The following is a 17,780-nucleotide window of genomic DNA, read 5'->3' as shown; positions in this document are numbered from 1 at the left end:
TTATAAATACTCATTATTTACACTAAAAAAATAGAATTAAAAATTTTTAGGTTCTCAGAACTACTCAAAAATCTGCCACCAGGCGTCAGGACAATCGTAATTTTATTTTCGATTTTAGTAGGCGACGAACTTTATTGTTTTTCCGTTTCCCGCGAGAATACGCGTCACATTTGCAACAAATTAACAAATAATTGAGCTTCAAAAGCATTTGTAAAAATAAAAACAACAACCACCAACTCTTCATTGACTTCTGGTCTCCACGAATAACCTGAAACAATAAATAAATAAATAACAAGGTAATTATAATATTTAAAAAAAAATTTTTTATTTGAGAAATCTGTTGATTTGATTGGGCGCAGAGATGGCGGTAAGAGGCTGACGTGTTTTTAGCCGCGATGCAAAGCAAATAAATGGTAAAATTTTACAAAGTGCGCGAAAAAAAATTCAACAGAATCCAGATAAATCGAGTAATTAATTAAATAACGCCATTGATTAACCATTATTAATAATTAATAATCAATATTGAACAGCATTTTAGGCTTAGTACCAACGATAGACATTTAATTAGGACAATTGGTGATATTTTATAAAACGACCTTTGCTAGTGTTTATACATTAGATATAATACATTATTTAACCCACCAACAGCAGCAGCGGTTTACATTCCAGTGCATGCTGGGATAGCAATGGTGGGCGCGTGATTTTGAACAAATTCCGTGATAACAATATAACTAACCAGGTATGTTCTACTTATTAAATTATTAATATTATTTAAATAATTCAACAGGCACAAGTAAGTGTTCTCAAACAGTTAGTGGAAATTAATACAGCTGTTTAATTGTCGTTATTAAGTAAAACGCTAGGCACGCCCCCATCTTGCATAATGAACACAAAATATCAACTTTTAAAATAGTGAGGTTATGTTTACTATTTGTGTTATTTTTTTATAATTTATTTATTCTAAATCAACTTAATTCACTCTTAGGAGTAATTGTCAATAATTACGCGCTGTAGTTATTTTTTTTTGCAGATAAATTGAAGAAGTTTTTTGGAGTTGGAGTTTTTAAAACTCTAAAAAATATAAATTATAAATATTTGTTAAATGGAAAATGGCGCGTTCGAGCAATAAATGGCGCTAATGTCTCTAACCATTGGAGTGTTCCTTCGAATTTATCAATATTTATAACATTTTTAAGGTTTTTATTGGTGATTATTTTAAAAATATCCGATTATTTCGCCCAATTTAATCATTTTTGAGGTTATCTTGTAAAAATTTTGATAAATTTTAAAGGAAGGTATTTTGAATTTGAATTTTTGAATTTTTAAATTTAGGCCCAATGAATGACTTTATCGCTTATGATGTAGGCCCCGTCTAAATCATTACAATTAATTCAAGAATCATGTGTTACTTTTTGTTACGACATTTCATCCGGAAAATTTAAATATCTGAGTTGGATTGTTATTATTTTTTTTTTTTAAATTACTAATCACAATAATAATCATGATGATGATAGTTATATAAATAATAAACAAGTGATTTTTAATTCCAGGATTGGCACATTTGTGCAATGGCGAGTATAAAATCAGAAACTGCTTTGGAGTCATCAGGGGAGGACGCTCTGAATATGGAACACAGTTCTGAGCAGTACACCAGCGAGTATGACCAATTTGCCAGCATCGAAGCCGAGCTGGAGTCAATGAACGCCGAGGAAGTGACGACCACTGAAGAGGAGATTGTTACGGTAGAAGAACACGTGGAGACCGAAGAAATTAGTGAAGACGTAGAAATGGCTGACGTCTCTGAAGAGCACGAGGAGACTGAAGAAGCTGAGATTGAGAATGAGATTGAAGCTGAGCACGAACCTGAGCACGAACCTGAACATGAACCTGAGCCAGAACCAGAACCAGAGCCAGAGCCAGAGCCAGAGGCACAACCAGAACCTGAACCTGAACCAGAGCTAGAACCTGAGATTACTTTTAAGCCTGTTTCTAAGGTTACACAGAATACGTATCAAAATAAATCAGCAGCTCGAGCTTCTATGTCTAATATTCAGGTATTTAAATATTTTTTTTATTTATTTATTTAATTTATTATTAATTTTTTTTAAATACTAGAGATAAAATTAATAATGCATTTTTTTTAAATACTAGAAATAAAATAAATAATTAATTTTTTTTTTTAATAATTTAGCCAAAAGCAACATCGACACCATCAACACAGAGCCAGTCAATTATGCTAGTATCCCCAGCAGGCCAAGGAACAAGCCAATATCTCAAAATATCCCACTCGACACCAACATCAAGTTCTCAGTTACAAACAATAGGTCACTCGCTAATAACTGCCAAGTCTGCTGAGGGAAATATAGTACACCTTCGATCAGCTCACCCCGGAAAGCCTCACGTCGCTACCTGTCAGTCTGGAAACATAACTCTGACCAACGTCCCGCCAATCTCAAAGATGACTGCGACGTCAATAAAACGACCAGCGCAGTCTCAGAACAAGAACGTGTTCGCCAAGATGATAATTTCTGGAAGTAAAGGCCACGAAGTCGCCGAGGGTTCTCCAGCAGGCCCTACTTACAAAGTCGTAACTTCTGGAGTGAGTCAAGGAATTTCTAGCTCTACCAAGACAATAACTCTAGCTCAAGCCCAGCAGATGGGTCTCATGCCACCTGGGAAAGTCCAACACATTCTACCGTCTCCTCAGCAGAAGGGAATTGTCAACAAAGTCATCCAGACTTCGTCGCAGCCGCCAAAGTTGACTCTCATCCCCACAAGTTCCATGAAAACTCCGGCTAAAATTCTTCCCGCTCCAACTACTCAGGCCAGGTCCTCGCAGTTCGTAAATTCTAAGCCCGGAACGCCTCAGAACTCGCAGAAGGTGATAATCAGACAAAGCGCGCTGAAACCCGGGTCAGTTGTCAGCAGCGGGCAGATAATAAGAATTCCAGCTAATCAAAATATTGTTTCGTCGAACCAACTTCACCAGATTCAAGTTCCAGGAAGGCAAGTCCAGTATGTGAGATTAGTTAACACGGCTCCAGCGACGACGACTAATGTTGTTACTGTTGGTAAGCCCAAAGTTGGAGGGACAGTTCAGTCGGTTGGAATCACCCAAAAAATTGGTGGTCAGCAACAGATTATCAAAGTTTTACCGCTCAACACTTCTGGGAATCACCAACTGAGGACAGTTGCTCCTAAATCGACGATCACCACCAGTGGTGGAACTCAGAGATTGCTGATACCTGCATCAGGAAATTCAACGAAAAATGCACTGGCCATTCCAGCCTCTGCTTTGAGCCAGCTCACTTCAGGACAAGCTGTTCTGTCGACTGGTTCCAACATGGGAAATATCGTGGTCTTGCCCGCTCAGTACATTCAGCAGCAGAATGCAGATGATAAAAATAAATCTACTGTTATTAGTTCGCAGTCCTCTTCGGGAGGTAACGTTCAGTCGATAACTATCAGCGATGTTCCAAAAAATAAATCTAATTTGGAGCCCAATGGTATCAGGCCACGAAAACCCTGTAACTGTACCAAGTCGCAGTGTCTTAAATTGTAAGTGTAATTTTTAATTTAGTCCGTCTAAAAGTCTAAAGATATTTATAAAAAATATTGACTTACTCAACAGATAAAATATTTATTCTATTTTCAAGTAATTAGAACGTCAATTGTTTGAAAGGCTAGTATTGACGGTTGTCTTTTATTAATTATTCTAAAAAAAAAGACTATCAGGCTTTGCATTAATTACTGAAAATGAATTAATATTCTTTCTGTTGAATAATATTTATAGTCCATTTATTAGCATCGATATGTTTGCTTTAAGGTACTGCGATTGCTTTGCAAATGGTGAGTTTTGTCACATGTGTAACTGTAACAACTGCTCGAACAATCTCGGCAATGAAGAAGAGAGACAACGTGCTATCAAGTCATGTCTCGAACGCAATCCAAGTGCTTTTCGTCCCAAGATTGGAAAAGCTCGTGAAACTGGAGATGATATACGAAGACACAACAAAGGATGCAACTGCAAACGCAGTGGATGTCTTAAAAATTACTGTGAATGTTATGAGGTAATTTTTTTTCTTTTACTATCTTATTGATTTATCAGTTTATTTTTGACATTTTATAATTTTATTTATTGTGTTTTCTCTTTACAGGCAAAAATTCCTTGCTCAGGTAATTGTAAATGTGTAGGCTGCAGAAATATTGAAGACCCAGCTGTTGAGAAGAAAACTTTGAAAGATTTAGCAGAAGCTGTTGAAGTTAGGGCAGCTCAGTTGACACTAAACAAAACAAAGATTCAACAACTTTCGGAAATGGCTTTCAGAGTTCCTGCTGCTTCTAATTCTGGTGCTAGGTATGTTTTACTTATTTTTATGCTGTACTTTATATTTTATGACACTAAAATTAGCAGATACTTGACATTTTTTTTTTTTTTTTTTTTGAAAAATATACTAAGGTAACAGACCCAGTTATTGACACTTGCAATTTTATTCTAATTAAAAAAATTAAAGTTGATTTTTTTTTTAAAGGTCTAGAAAATTATTTTTGAAAAACTGCATTAATAATTTTTTAGAGCTTTTAAATATGAAATTTTTTTTTACTATAATTTATTTATTTTAAAAATTCTAAAAATTATTACATGTCTCTTAATTTCAATATCATTATATTTTAGATTTTTTTTATTACTTAAAAATTAATAATTAATAATTGAATAAAATTTTTGCAGACAACCATTCAATTTCTTGACTGACAAAGTCGTAGAGATAACATGCCAATGTTTGATGGCGCAAGCCGATGAAGCCGAACGCAGTATGTTCAACGAAGACACATCCGAGAGGATGATAATCGAAGAATTCGGTAGATGCCTCAAAGAAATAATTGACTCAGCCCACAAAGCCGAGACAGCGACTTAGCAAATGACCTATGAATCTCCATCTCTGGGGTAAACGATTTGAGGATTCTGATTACGTCAGACACCATGTGTACAATTTATAAATATTAAACGTTTAATTAAAAGTAAAACATCAAAATAATAAGTATGTGGTGAACTAACGGGCTAACCAAAGACGGTTAGAGTATGAAACACTTATTGATTGTGTTCTACAAGTATTTTTGCATTTCTTATTTTACAAGTGACAGGACACAACATTTGTATTGAATTATATTAATTTTTCGAAAGGATTAATGTTAAATACCTTTAATATTTATAATTATTATTATTAAATTGTCTAAAAGGTTATTTTTATAAAGTGCTATCGTATGATATTTAACTACCATTAGTTTCAATATTTTTTTACACTATATAAATTTCATCACAAATTAACCGTTCGTAAAATAATTATAATTTTATTACTGATGATGGAGATATATAGATAATTATATAAATGTTGGTAAATGACGTAATTAAATGAATTAATAACGATATTGTAATATAGGTGAAAATATAAATACATTTAATACAAATATTAAAATAAAATATTAGTTAAATTAATTATTGAATATTACAAAAGATATATTACGTTAATTATTAAAGATTGCAATGAATTTTTTTTTTTTGCATAATATCTATAGTAGAGTAATGATATAACAGTAATTATAAATTGTTGTTATTATTACTATAATTAATATAATATTTAAATTTTAAATTATGATTTAATATAAATGTATTCTTTTAATACAATTACCATCAATGAAATTCATTTAAACAATTACTTATTGTAGCTATGATATTATTTCATCGGTACTTCATATATTAAATAAAAATTTAAGAATAAAAAATTAGCGGCTTTTATTTCTATCGTAAATTTCAAAATATAAATAAATTAGGTGATCGGTAAATAAAGTGTATTAAAAATATGTATAACTCATACATGTAATTTTAAATAAATATTATTCATTTCATACAAATTAATTTTATTTATTCAATTTAAAGTAAGTCTTAGTGTTTTATCTTGTCAATTTTTTTCAGAATTACGGGTGAATAGCCACTGTGAAGATCGAAAAAATAGGTGATTTTTGGGAATTTTTTTCACTGTTACAAAAATGACTATAACTTGAAAAATATTCGGAATTTTTATATAAAACTTTAGATACATATTTTTTAATGTATAAATTTTAATAAAAAAAAAAATTTTTTTTAAATTTCACCGTGGCTATCCTTTTTAATAACAAAATTAGTGAATCATTGAAAAAAAAAAAATTATCAAAAATATAATGATGTTTACCTCAAAAATTAAAATTCACTTTATACAAAATTTATTAAAAAAATTTACATTAAAATTTAACAATTTTCTTGCTTTTCTTCTCAACTTCGTTCTTTTTACTATTATCTAAACCATCAATCGTCTCCACGGAATCAACATCAGCAATAGTACTAAGCGTAATCCTAGCTCCTTCTTTCTGTTCTATCAAAGTAGGACAATCCTTCTTAAGATGCGTAACGTCTCCACAACTACTGCAAGCACCTCCTTTAGGATAAAGACCATTAGGATTATCTGGACACTGCTTAGCAATGTGACCTTGTTCCCGACAAATGAAACAAGTTGCGAACCTAAACTCTTCCTTCTTATTAACTTTGCATTCAAAATGCGTGTGCTCAGTAGAACCGCATTTGAAGCAGATCCCAGTAGCAGCTTCTTCCCGCCCCAATTCAGGACAATCCGACAAGTTGTGACCGGCCTTCCGACAGTGAAAGCAAACATTCTTCCTAATCCTTGCCAAAGCTTTCTCAGCTTTACGTCTCTCCAGTTTCATCGCCCTGTCAATGTCAGGTTTGGGGATTCCGTTCATCACCAACTTCTTCCTTAGTTCCTTTAATCTCTCCGCGTCGTCTTTTCTCACCGGAAATCCGTCGTACAAGACTATTTCCACTTCCATTCCATTAATTATCACCTTTTGTGCTCCAGGTTCTGGTTTTCTTCGCTTGTGCTCCAAATTATCGCGGATTTTCGCTGGTCTCTGTTTTACTACCTTCTGGTTAAATCTTTTATCGTTGTAATTGTTGGGATAATTTTTATTCTCAGGTTTAGAATTATCATTATTATTCCTAGGCTTAAATTTAGATTTACCATCACCGGATCCGAATTTAATGTCGTTATTCCAATCATTTCCTTCGACATTAAAAGTAATTGGTGTACTAACTTCATCTTGTTGATTAGAATTATCATTTTTTATTTTATTTTTCCTGTTACGTTTTTGTCTTTTACTAAGTTTAACATTACTCACTTTTTTTTCTTCTTTATTTTCATCAACTTTTTTATCAGCAGTTGAATTTTCTTCAGAAGATACAGCAGGTATATTTTTTTTCTTTTTAGAAACATTTTCTTCTCCATTATTAGCAAGTTTATTTTCCTTTTTCTTAGGAACATTTTTATTTTCTCCAACAACATTTACTTGATCATTAGCAGGTTTATTATTTTTCTTCTTCTTCTTAGGAACATTCTCTGTTTCACCAGCAGACTTTTCAACTTCTTCAGGTTTCCTTTTTCGAGATTTATCATCATTAGAATCGTTAAGAGATACTGAATTATCAAGACTTACTTTTTTCGAGGCACTTTTTTTAGGAGAACTTTTTTCAACTTTACCAGGGTTATTTTTTTTGACACTTTTTGAAGGTCCGTCGGTATCAAGCTTCGCCCATTCAGTCTTATTCACTACTGTGTCCCAGTAATAAGGATCATCCTTTTCTTTCAACAGCTCTTTGGCATTTTTTGGCTTCTCCGAACTTTCCTTGACCTTAACAGTATCCAGCTGCTGTTTCATCACGTGCCATGGAGTCGCTTCGCCAGGTAGCCGTTCATTTGACGCCTTGGAACCTTTCGCTCGTGCAAATCTTGTCATCTGTAAATAATATTTATTATATTTACCATCATAGAGAAAAAAAATTTTTGGATTTTTAGTGAAAAAATTATTACAAAAAATTATAAGAAAAATTCCACATGTAGAAAATTGAAAAAACTATAAGTGTAATTTTTTTTATATATTTTTTTATGACACTGAAGTTAGCGGTCAGCTGTCAATTTAAAAAAATTTTTTAACAAATCAATTACAATTAAAAAATGCTTCTAAAAATTTTCACTTGTAATTTTTATTAATTTTCACATGTGAAACTTTTTTTTTAATAATTTAATTGCTGTAAAATTCCAAAAAAATTTTTAATATCTGTCAACTTCAGTGTTATATTTTTTTAGCTGTAATTTAATAATTTAATTAATTAAAAAAATGATCAACAGTCTGCTGATTTCATTATAATAAATTTTTTAGATTATTTTCTTTTAAAAATTAAGAAAAAATAAACTGTTGTTATTTTTTCAATAATTAATATCGATATTAAAAAAAAAGTTGGTAGATATTTTAATAAATAAATTTGGAGTACTTACATTTGTTTTTTAATTCTTTAATAAGTAGATTATTCGATAAATATTAATAACCAAGTATTACCGACCACATGGATGAGAAATAACCTCACTTTTTACAGAGATACTAAACTTTGAATAATTTCTGATTTATTTAGAAATTCTTCTGCGCATGGCTTGGAATAACCACGTGTCACAATACATGAAAGAAAAAAAAACATGAAAATTTGTCAAAGTAGCAAAAATATTAACTAGTGCAAAAATCTAAAGTAATTTATTTTTATAATAAAGACACTGACCTTAACTGACATTAAAAATTAAAAAATATTTTTTATTGAAAAAAATTATTACTTAAGATTTGATTTGTAAAAAACTATAAGTGCAATTTAAAAAAAAAATTTTTTAGGTCTAATTTAATAAATAAAAAAAAAATTTAGTATCATTAATATTATTATTTATAAATTAATTTAAAAAGTGCTTAAAATTTTACTTAATACTTTTTTGTGCTCTTAGAGCTCAAAAATATGGTAGAAGTTTAATAAAACACTTCCCAACTTTTAAAAATTTTAAATTTTTTTTAGCGGGAACAAATACAATTTTTTAAATAACTTGACTTTTATTTACTAAATTTCAGAAAACTTCATAAATTATAAATTAATAACAGAGTATATCTTTATTTTTCTCCAACAATAAAAACTATTTAAAAATAATTTACAATTAATAAATTATTATAACAAAATTCAGTCTAATTTTAATCACAGATCATTAAATTATATTACTACTTTTTCTTCTAGATTAGTTTCCGAATTTGTATCCTCAGATTCCGGAATCATGATAGAAAGAATTCCAGTAGCGAATGCTAAAATTCCGCAAAGAGTAGTCGGCGCCCACCAGGCGACTTTTCCAAGCAAATGAACAACATAAGGCGCCGCTAGTGAACCTATTTGCGCCATCAGCGAGCTCATTCCTACTGCAGAGTTCCTTACTTCTGTAGGAAACAAGTCCGAGGTAATTAGTATAATGATACTAGAAACTGCGTTCAAAGCGAACCTTCCAGCCAATGTTATTCCCACTATTAGACCTTTATGATCATGTGGAACGGCTACTATGCTTAATAAGCAGACACAGGTTATCAGGTACAGAATTACAGTAGACTTGCGTCTACCCATAAATATCAAAATTATTGATGCTACGAAGTATGTCGGCATCTCCGTGATACCCATCATCAGCACGTACAGGTAACGGTTAGACTTGTAATTATCGATGTTTAACACTGAAATATTAATACCACTATTTTAGATTATGAAGAAGAAATAATTATACTTGCTTAAAAGAAGATAGATGATACTGAAGTTAGCTGACAATTGTTCATTTTTTTAATTTTTATATTTAAAATTTTTTAATTAAATTTTTTGGCAGTAATTTCATTGCTGTAAAATTCTGAAAATGTTTTAATATCAGTTAACTTCAGTGTCTTTAAAAGAAGAAATAATTACCGAGAACGAAACTTGTCATAGAAGAAATGAACCACGAAAAGTTCATAGAAAACAGTCTTTTTCTCAATTTTGAGCTTGAAAATAAAATATTGAGATTTTCGAGGCTATTTTTGGAATAAGTATTATCAATTTTTTCACTTTCATCCTTCTGGAGATCAATTTGAGATATTTTTAATTTTGTATATTTTTCTACCATTGTTTTAGCCTCTTCGAAGCGATTTTGCGTTAGAAGCCATTTCGGAGACTCGGGAATGAAGCTAAAAAAATATATTTTTAATTAAACCAGAACTACAATCAGTCGTTAATTTAATTAAATATTTAATTTGATTACTATGTATAAAACACCATAACAATTGCGCTGATAGATATCGCAAGCTGTAGATGACGCCAGTGAGGTAAATAGTAAGCGATACCAGCAACAATTATCGTTCCGATAGAATATCCGACATTGAAAGCCACTCCAAGCCATCGTTTGTACTTTGAAGTTGATATTTCTGTCACTAAAAAATCAATATGTAACTCGAAAAATATTTAATTTTTTTCTTCAAAAATTTTACAGTGTATTTTTAAAATATGTATAAATATACTTTTAAATTTTTAAAACAATTGATACAGCAGTTTTTTTTTTTTAATTCCCAAAAATCGCCTTTTTTTAAACTGTCACACTAGGTGTGCCCCTTAATTATACTTACAGATAGTTAATGAAGAAAACTGAATAGCTGTCAAACTCATACCGATAATGAATCTGAGCGATAAAAATGCCCAAAACCAGGGCACGATTGCACAAAGAGGCCCAGCAATTATTTGCATTAACACTCCGATAATAATTGACCTTTTGCGACCATACGTGTCGGCAAGTATTCCGAATATTCCTGAACTCACAAGCTTTCCAAGTACAAACACGAGGTAGGAGTTTGCTCGATACATTTCTTTTTCACAGACCAAGTCCCACTGTAAAAATAATTTGTGGTGATTAGCATTATAATAAGATTAATTGAGCGGAAGGCTGGTTCAATAGCCGTATGCAAGCAGATAAAAAATTGAATAATTAATGTCTTCTTTAGAATTACTTTATTTTGTAAAGCCGTTAACCTCAAGATTTATTTTTCAAGATCAATGTTAATTAATCATTCAATTTTTTTTTTCTTCTACGCGAGTAATTTTAGGAAAGATTTTATTAATAAGAACAATTAAGAGAGGTACTTACTTCTTCAACAATTGTCAGCCATTTACTATCTCCAAAAGTAAATGTCGAACAAGTTATCACTTCTAGCTTAGATTGTAAAGGTTTTGTCTGTTCCAAAGCATCTTCAAAACTCAAATCAGCTAGATAAGTGTAATTATAATTATATTTTTTACAGGATCCACTTGCTGTTGAGATATTTTTAATTTCACTTGCACTCCAATTGACACTTCGAAGTTCCGGGATTGAACATGCGTACTCTGGAATCTAAGACATAAATTTTGCAATTTAAGAATTTTAATTAATCAAATAATTGTGAACAAAATACATAACAATAATAATAAATAAAATTAGAAGAAATTTCACCATCTTAAGAATTTATTTAATAAATAAATTGCATCTAAAAAATTATTTTTAAAAAATTGCACTTAAATTTTTTTACAATTTCTTCACGTGCACAGAAAGAACAAGATGACACTGGATATCATCCCAGATTATACTCAGTGATATCTGGATTATAGTCATTATAATCTGGATTATACTCATTATAATCTGGATTATACTAGCTACTATCTGGATTTTTTTTTCACTCAGTATAATCTAGGATGATATCCAGTGTAATCTTGTTTTTACCGTGTGGAATTTTTTAAATAATTTTTTTATTGCTACAATTTATATGTTAAAAAAATGATCAAATATCTCTTGATTTCAGAATCGTTAATAATAATAACAAAAATAAAACTTGTTACCTCAGCAGTAAATATATAAGACACAGTGTGCAAAGCACTGAAGAATGTCGAGAGCACAGTGAAGAAAAACACAGTCCAAACTAATTTTGAACCTCGTCCTAACTTATCGAGCGCTACCGAAATATCTACATTTTTATTTGCTCCACTGTCCATAATTTAATTTAATTTGTTGATATATTGATAAGACGAGAAAAAAAAAATATGTTATTTAACGGTGATAACTGAAACTCGCGGAACTAAGAACTAAAATAAACCTAACTCGAGTTCGGTCGTTTGAGAACTGACCAAACTTTGGGAAATACGCAATAATATAAACTCTTATTTATAAACCTAATTCAGAAAAGTTTCATTCAATTGGAAGCAAGCGATTTATCATTATTTTTAAATGTTTGTTTGTCTTAAAAATTCTTTTATCTGCTGACAACACAAAAAAAAAAAATACATTAGCATATTTATTGTTTAATTTCGTGCTTTTTAATAAAACACGTAATAAATCATTTCTTTTGTCAAGTAACAAAAAATAAAAACAATTTTATATAAGGCATTGTTTTTATTTACTGATTATGATAAATAATATGCATAATAGTATAAACTTTTTTCACAGCATTTAAAAATATATATCTAATTACACATTACAAATATATATTTATACTTATTTACTCAGGTAATTTCATAAATTACTGAGTTTGACTTACACAAAGTCTACATCAATTACAAATATCATCTACATATACAATCACAGTTATTTTTTTAAATTTTTTCTATCAACATTTTAATTGATTTAATCAATATTAATAACAATAGTAATAATAATAATAATCAGTATAAATTCCAGGAGTGCTGTCATCTCTTCTTTTTTTTTTTTTTTTAGGATAAGTTTTGGCAATTAAAATTTAGCGGTTAGTCATACTCGTAGTAATTCAGTAAGCGTGGAACTCTTCTTAGCATTGGAACGTCATAGACGAGGTAAAAAAATGCGTTGGCAATGTGACCTAGTACACGCCACCAGGCATTTATTTTGTAGTTCAATTCCTTCATTATTGGCCATCCGGATCTACGTCTTGCTGATTCGGGATTTCTGGTGAGCAAATTGCAAAAAAACACTATTGTTAATTAATAATGAATAAATAATATACAAATTTCAGGAAATTCCCGAAAAAATCTTCAAAAGATTTGTCATACATTTAACAGAATATACTATTAATAGTTTAGAAAGTTGAAAAATTTTGATCGAATAATTTTATTGGATTGATATACATCAATTGATTTTTCGTCGCTATTTTACAAGGAAGTTTTTTTTTTTATTTTTTCTGGCTCCTACCACAAAGATTTTTGTACTAATTAAGAATTTCCTTTTTTTTCTTTCTCAGAAGATCAGAAAGGTGTACCTTTCCCATAGGAATCGTGACAAGATGGACACGCTTTTTTTTCCCCTCTACTTCAACAGCGTGTAACTTTGTGAAATATATATATATAGTTTTTTTTTTATTTTTTTGTGGATTTTTAAAGTATAAATCAGCACAGAAAAAAAAATTTACTTGAATTAAGTGAATAATTTTGAAGATCTTTATTTTCTTGCTTTGAAAAGAAAAATTTTTAAACTAAGAAATTTTTTTTGGGTTTTGTAAATTTGACTTAATTCAAGACAATCAAATTCTTCAAAATTATTTTCTTAGTTCAAGAATTTTTCTCTTGATTCAAGTTAATTTTTTTCAGTAAACCCGAGTCGAAAAAATGAATTCACATGAGCTTTAATCAATTGTTTTTTATAGCAGTTAAGTTTATTTAAGTTAAGTTTTTCAACTCGGGAAGATATGATAAAAAATTGATTAATACTGTTGATTATTTCTCGAATTTATATTTATTAAACAGAGACTGAGCCAGATCCTTTTTTCTATTTACCTGTTACGCTAAATACAGACTCATTACTATTATTACTATTTTTTGTTTTACTAATTACTATTGTAAGTGTTATTTTTTCTTTTTCTAGTGGAACCCGCTCAATGGCTTTGCTGTAGGGTTCAGAGTATTATTTAAAATAAAAATAAAATACTCAAAAAAACTTACTGATCAATGATCTCCAAATTTTGTCTCGTCTGATTGGTATAAGTGTACATATAACAAGACGGATAAGCACTGACAGTCGTAACTTCATGCAATTTCCCACAAGAAACTCCCACACTGTGACCCTTGGCAATCGTTACTTTACTCTTCGAGTCTTCTTCAACGTAAGTGACCTCTCCCTCGAGAACTGTCAGCGAAATATTACTAAAATCCTCACTGAAGTAATTTTCCAAGACCATTCCAGGGTAGTCAGCCACAAAGAAGACATCTGTGTAATTAGACCAAGAGTACACGTGCCTCGTAATCTCGTCCATCTTCTTCCGATACCCACTGAACTGAGTGAGCAGCGGCATCAGAAAGCTGACCGGCTTAAAGGGGTGCCAGTCAACCGTCAACATGTCGATCTCGGGATTAAAAATCCGTTGCTGGAATCTCCCATTCAGAGAGCACCGTACATCAATATAAATACTCAGATTTCCAGATATCTGGGACCACTCGTCTCGAGCGTGACTCATGCCAAAATTTCTTTTCTTCAATATTTCTTTTTTCCGGTGTAGCAAATTATTTTTCAAACACTGAGCGTACTGTATCGTCATGTCGCCATGTTTTGACCACTTATCATTCTGGACCCAAGCCTGTGGGTCTACAAAGTGGTCCTCGTTCTTCTCATTATCGTGAACTCTAACTACGATTAAAACCGTGTCCCAGGAATGCACCATCATGTCCCAAGAGTACCCGTACAACCCAGGAGTCCAATTGTTGTAACCTTTGGTGATAAAGTGGGAGTAAGGTAAGAAAAATTGTAAAAAAATATGAATTAATAATAAAGTGACTACAAATTTTTGTTTTTTTGTAGGTCTTGGATCCTCAATTTCTAATTTTGATTCAAAACTCGGTTCCTTTATTTTAAAGGGTATTTTTTCTTCGCACAACGAGTTTTCTTCATTTATTAACGAAGTTTTTGTACTTTTTTCACTAGATGCACAATCACAGGCTTGATTAATTGACTTTGAACTAACAAACAATGTTTTTAATTTACTTTCAACTTTTCTAGGCCAGTCAACATGACAGAAAAGCGGCATCGTCGCTAAACAAACGTAAGGAAACATCCCTATGCTGAATAATCTTGAATTCATAAGATGAAAAGTTGTGCAGAAAAGCATCGCAGGAAGTCTAGTCTTGTCAAAAAGCATCCAAAACCCGACGGTGAGGTCGAAAATGAACCCAAACCAGTGAACAACAAAGAAATCCGTTTGTTCGGTGGTAAGAAAAATCTTGAAGGGGTCAAAGACCCAGTGGTCTGATAAATTAGTCATCGCATAGCCTTCCAGCCACTCTCGGTTGGATTTTTTTAATCCTGCCAGGAAGTACAGGGCAAAAAACTGAAACTTTATGATGAAGTAATTCCACAGAGGAATTTTTTGGCTGTTTTTACTGTCTTGACACAGCAGCGCGTCGATGGAGAAATATCGATTCGCCTGGGTGCCTAATAGCAACATTGTGACAATTCCGTAGAGGTAACTGTGATTGTTCCACAAACTTTTGTCTAGAAGAAATATGTACCAGTAGGGAAGGAGGAATGAGATGCAGGCCAGCTTGAACCAGAGTCCTAGCATGATTCCGAAGGCTCCCAACCACATTACCGTGAATAGAAGGATCATCCAGGGTAAATTTGGCGGACGCATCCCGTGGATTAGAGGAAAGTGACAGCTGTATGGATCTCCCCATTTTAGATCAATGTCTGCTAAACCTCGTTCCTCGACCACGTCTAACACCATACATAATCCTGTAATTATGTTTTATCTTTTAGTTTCAGGTTTGGAGATTTTAAACAAGCTTATATGTAAAAATTGAAGATAATTTGTTTGAATTTTTGTTTATTCTATAGTAGCTGGACAAAGTTGCAAATCGAGAAAAGTTTTATTTTAAAACTAACAATTGTTAAGGGGTTACTTATTAAATGGGGGTCTTATTAAATTCTACAAAATCTCTAAAATATTGTCCTAAAGTTTTAAATCGATTTGAATAATAGTTTCGGAGATACAGTTTTAAAAAATTGCGCGCTCAAGGAACTGTTGTATTCAAAGACGGTGACCAAGATTTTTCGAGAATTACTCAACCGATCTTGATGAAATTTTAGACAGGTCTTTGAGATATAATTTACAAAGTCTTGAACGGAAGATTTTTTTTTTCAATTACAACTATTTAAAAAAAAAATGCCGCGAAATTTTTAATTTTTTTGTAAAAACCTCTGCCACAAATTCAATTTTCATTTTTTTTTCCTCCGTTCAAAACTTAGTTTGAAGCCTTAACTAAAGCACATATTTTTTTTTAATTCCAGTAATCTCTTATTAAACATGTATCTTTAATACAGTAAAAAATTTGAATAAAATATTTAATTTTTTTTTATTAAAAAAAAATTGTTGAAAATAAGAAATTTTTTTCCGGAGGAAACTTATGTGACCCCTTAATGTAAAAAAAAATTTACTTACCAAATAATGCTCGAACAACTCCCAAACTAGCTGGATCAGTTGGGCGATACAAAAGAGCAACAAACTTATCAAAACTTTTCAAATCCTCAAACTTGAACCCGCAAGCACTTTCAAAATTCCTAAAAAATTTACTACCACAAAATCCAATTCCAAATTTACTTTCATTTTTATCAACTTTCTCAAGTAAAAATTTATCATTCACTTCAGTGTACTCATATTTTAGCTTCTTTTCAGCTTTCTTCCCTTTGATAACGTCGACTTTACTTTTCATTGTCATAATTTACCTTGAGTACCTGAAACACGCAACAACTATCATAAGCTTAGATAGATATTATACATTACTTATGACTATTAAAAAATGTTTAGAGAACAATAATGCCAATAATTGAAAGATTGCTTAATCTCATATGCAGTTATGACTTATAGCCAATTGACATTTTTACCTTCCCTCTTTTGCTCATTGACTGTAAACTCGCGTGACAATTGTGTAGCGCAAGTGCTACGTAAGCTAGTGTGTGTTATTTAATTCCGTGATTTGTAATCATAATCACATGTGTCACATACGCGCTACCAGCACGTGTATGGTAAGTCCCTGCGGAATCGATTTTGATTTATCGCATTTTTAATCTCAAATATTTAAATGAAAATATGAAAATAATATTTATTAAAAAAATAAATTGATTATTAATTCATTGCAAAAAAATGAATGAATTTAATTTTCTTCATTTTTTGTATAAATATTTTGCACAAATATAAAAAAAAAAAAATAAAACAATTTCAAGTCTTATAAATGAGAAAAATTGGAAAATTACCTGGATCCAGTTTGCAAAATTGATTTAAAACCACGAGACACTTGTAAATGTACTGAGTTTAAGTAATACAAAGTTAACTATTGTATGGTATCGTCTGTAGCCGTCTCTAAATTATGTGTAGAAGGTTTCGCGATACAGAGTAGACGGAGCAGCCGGCGTCGGAGGCAGATGAATCAGTACCGTCACGTCGCCGCGGCAACTTCGTCTGACTATTGACCCGCGCCCGCGCAATTATATTTTATCGTTACTAGATTGATACTTGTACGTCTTGAGGTTGTTTTAAAAAGTGCATGTGCACTTTTTGCAATCAGCTTCATGCACTGGAATCGAGTGTCAAGTATCGGTGCATCTATTGTCATGGCACGTAAACTATCGAGTTACGGAAAATGAGCAAAGATTTTATCAACACTTTTATTTTTTAATTATTATAATAATACTAAAATTAGCAGCAATTTAATAATTTTTTAAAAAATAATAATCTAGGCCTAGAATATTATTTTTAAAAAATTGCATTTATAATTTTTTAGAGTTTTTAACGATGGAATTTTTTAAATAAATTTTTCTTGCTATAATTTATTTGTTGAAAAATTTTTAAAAATTGAATTTAGAATTTTTAAAATTTTCTGA

General features: G+C 31.1%; 4 protein-coding genes across 7 annotated transcripts; 1 reads left to right on the top strand and 3 right to left on the bottom strand.

Annotated features, from left to right (window-relative positions):
• The first annotated feature begins 143 nt into the window (after window positions 1–143).
• LOC141536581 (protein lin-54 homolog) lies at window positions 144–6,226 on the top strand. 3 transcript variants are annotated; one of them, XM_074257201.1, is made up of 7 exons: window positions 144–296; window positions 531–739; window positions 1,551–2,054; window positions 2,192–3,558; window positions 3,827–4,070; window positions 4,158–4,357; window positions 4,730–6,226. In XM_074257201.1, exons 3-7 carry the CDS (start codon window positions 1,569–1,571, stop codon window positions 4,914–4,916), a joined length of 2,484 nt encoding a protein of 827 aa, XP_074113302.1. In that variant the 5' UTR covers window positions 144–296; window positions 531–739; window positions 1,551–1,568; the 3' UTR covers window positions 4,917–6,226. The 3 variants fall into 3 exon arrangements, with proteins under 3 accessions (XP_074113302.1, XP_074113304.1, XP_074113303.1); XM_074257202.1 differs by having other exon boundaries at window positions 146–296; window positions 649–739; XM_074257203.1 differs by lacking the exon at window positions 531–739.
• Window positions 6,227–6,235: 9 nt separating this feature from the next.
• Window positions 6,236–8,527, bottom strand: LOC141536582 (uncharacterized). Its single transcript, XM_074257205.1, has 2 exons — window positions 8,382–8,527; window positions 6,236–7,842 (listed from the first exon to the last, which is right to left on the bottom strand). Exon 2 carries the CDS (start codon window positions 7,840–7,842, stop codon window positions 6,277–6,279), a length of 1,566 nt encoding a protein of 521 aa, XP_074113306.1. The 5' UTR covers window positions 8,382–8,527; the 3' UTR covers window positions 6,236–6,276.
• Window positions 8,528–9,004: 477 nt separating this feature from the next.
• LOC141535884 (organic cation transporter protein) lies at window positions 9,005–12,066 on the bottom strand. The gene is made up of 6 exons (XM_074256048.1): window positions 11,786–12,066; window positions 11,061–11,303; window positions 10,546–10,804; window positions 10,185–10,353; window positions 9,854–10,110; window positions 9,005–9,630 (listed from the first exon to the last, which is right to left on the bottom strand). The coding sequence occupies exons 1-6, from the start codon at window positions 11,936–11,938 to the stop codon at window positions 9,128–9,130; spliced, it is 1,584 nt and encodes a 527-aa protein (XP_074112149.1). The 5' UTR covers window positions 11,939–12,066; the 3' UTR covers window positions 9,005–9,127.
• Window positions 12,067–12,359: 293 nt separating this feature from the next.
• Window positions 12,360–17,246, bottom strand: Gc (gamma-glutamyl carboxylase). 2 transcript variants are annotated; one of them, XM_074255968.1, is made up of 5 exons: window positions 17,154–17,202; window positions 16,785–16,933; window positions 16,342–16,634; window positions 13,853–15,635; window positions 12,360–12,863 (listed from the first exon to the last, which is right to left on the bottom strand). In XM_074255968.1, exons 3-5 carry the CDS (start codon window positions 16,616–16,618, stop codon window positions 12,686–12,688), a joined length of 2,238 nt encoding a protein of 745 aa, XP_074112069.1. In that variant the 5' UTR covers window positions 16,619–16,634; window positions 16,785–16,933; window positions 17,154–17,202; the 3' UTR covers window positions 12,360–12,685. The 2 variants fall into 2 exon arrangements, with proteins under 2 accessions (XP_074112069.1, XP_074112070.1); XM_074255969.1 differs by lacking the exon at window positions 16,785–16,933 and having other exon boundaries at window positions 17,154–17,246.
• Window positions 17,247–17,780: the final 534 nt, after the last annotated feature.

The sequence above is a fragment of the Cotesia typhae genome, unplaced genomic scaffold, assembly GCF_013202065.1.
Source record: "Cotesia typhae breed Kobodo isofemale line unplaced genomic scaffold, CoteBio_Ctyphae scaffold_152, whole genome shotgun sequence".
Classification (NCBI taxonomy): Eukaryota; Metazoa; Arthropoda; class Insecta; order Hymenoptera; family Braconidae; genus Cotesia; species Cotesia typhae.
This window is presented reverse-complemented; position numbering and strand designations above follow the sequence as displayed.

Bases quoted from the DNA above. Each gene is read 5' to 3' on its own strand.
- LOC141536581 (XM_074257203.1), top strand. From the start codon at position 1,569: ATGGCGAGTATAAAATCAGAAACTGCTTTGGAGTCATCAGGGGAGGAC. The intron at 3,559-3,826 runs GTAAGTGTAATT...GTTTGCTTTAAG, and splicing joins AAGTCGCAGTGTCTTAAATT to GTACTGCGATTGCTTTGCAA. The intron at 4,071-4,157 runs GTAATTTTTTTT...TTCTCTTTACAG, and splicing joins ATTACTGTGAATGTTATGAG to GCAAAAATTCCTTGCTCAGG.
- Gc (XM_074255969.1), bottom strand. From the start codon at position 16,618: ATGACAATGAAAAGTAAAGTCGACGTTATCAAAGGGAAGAAAGCTGAA. The intron at 15,636-16,341 runs GTAAGTAAATTT...ACATAATTACAG, and splicing joins AGTTGTTCGAGCATTATTTG to GATTATGTATGGTGTTAGAC. The intron at 12,864-13,852 runs GTAAGTTTTTTT...TTTGCTCACCAG, and splicing joins AATTTGGAGATCATTGATCA to AAATCCCGAATCAGCAAGAC.
- LOC141536582 (XM_074257205.1), bottom strand. From the start codon at position 7,842: ATGACAAGATTTGCACGAGCGAAAGGTTCCAAGGCGTCAAATGAACGG.
- LOC141535884 (XM_074256048.1), bottom strand. From the start codon at position 11,938: ATGGACAGTGGAGCAAATAAAAATGTAGATATTTCGGTAGCGCTCGAT. The intron at 10,354-10,545 runs GTAAGTATAATT...TTGATTTTTTAG, and splicing joins GTTTTCTTCATTAACTATCT to TGACAGAAATATCAACTTCA. The intron at 10,111-10,184 runs GTAATCAAATTA...ATATTTTTTTAG, and splicing joins GTTATGGTGTTTTATACATA to CTTCATTCCCGAGTCTCCGA.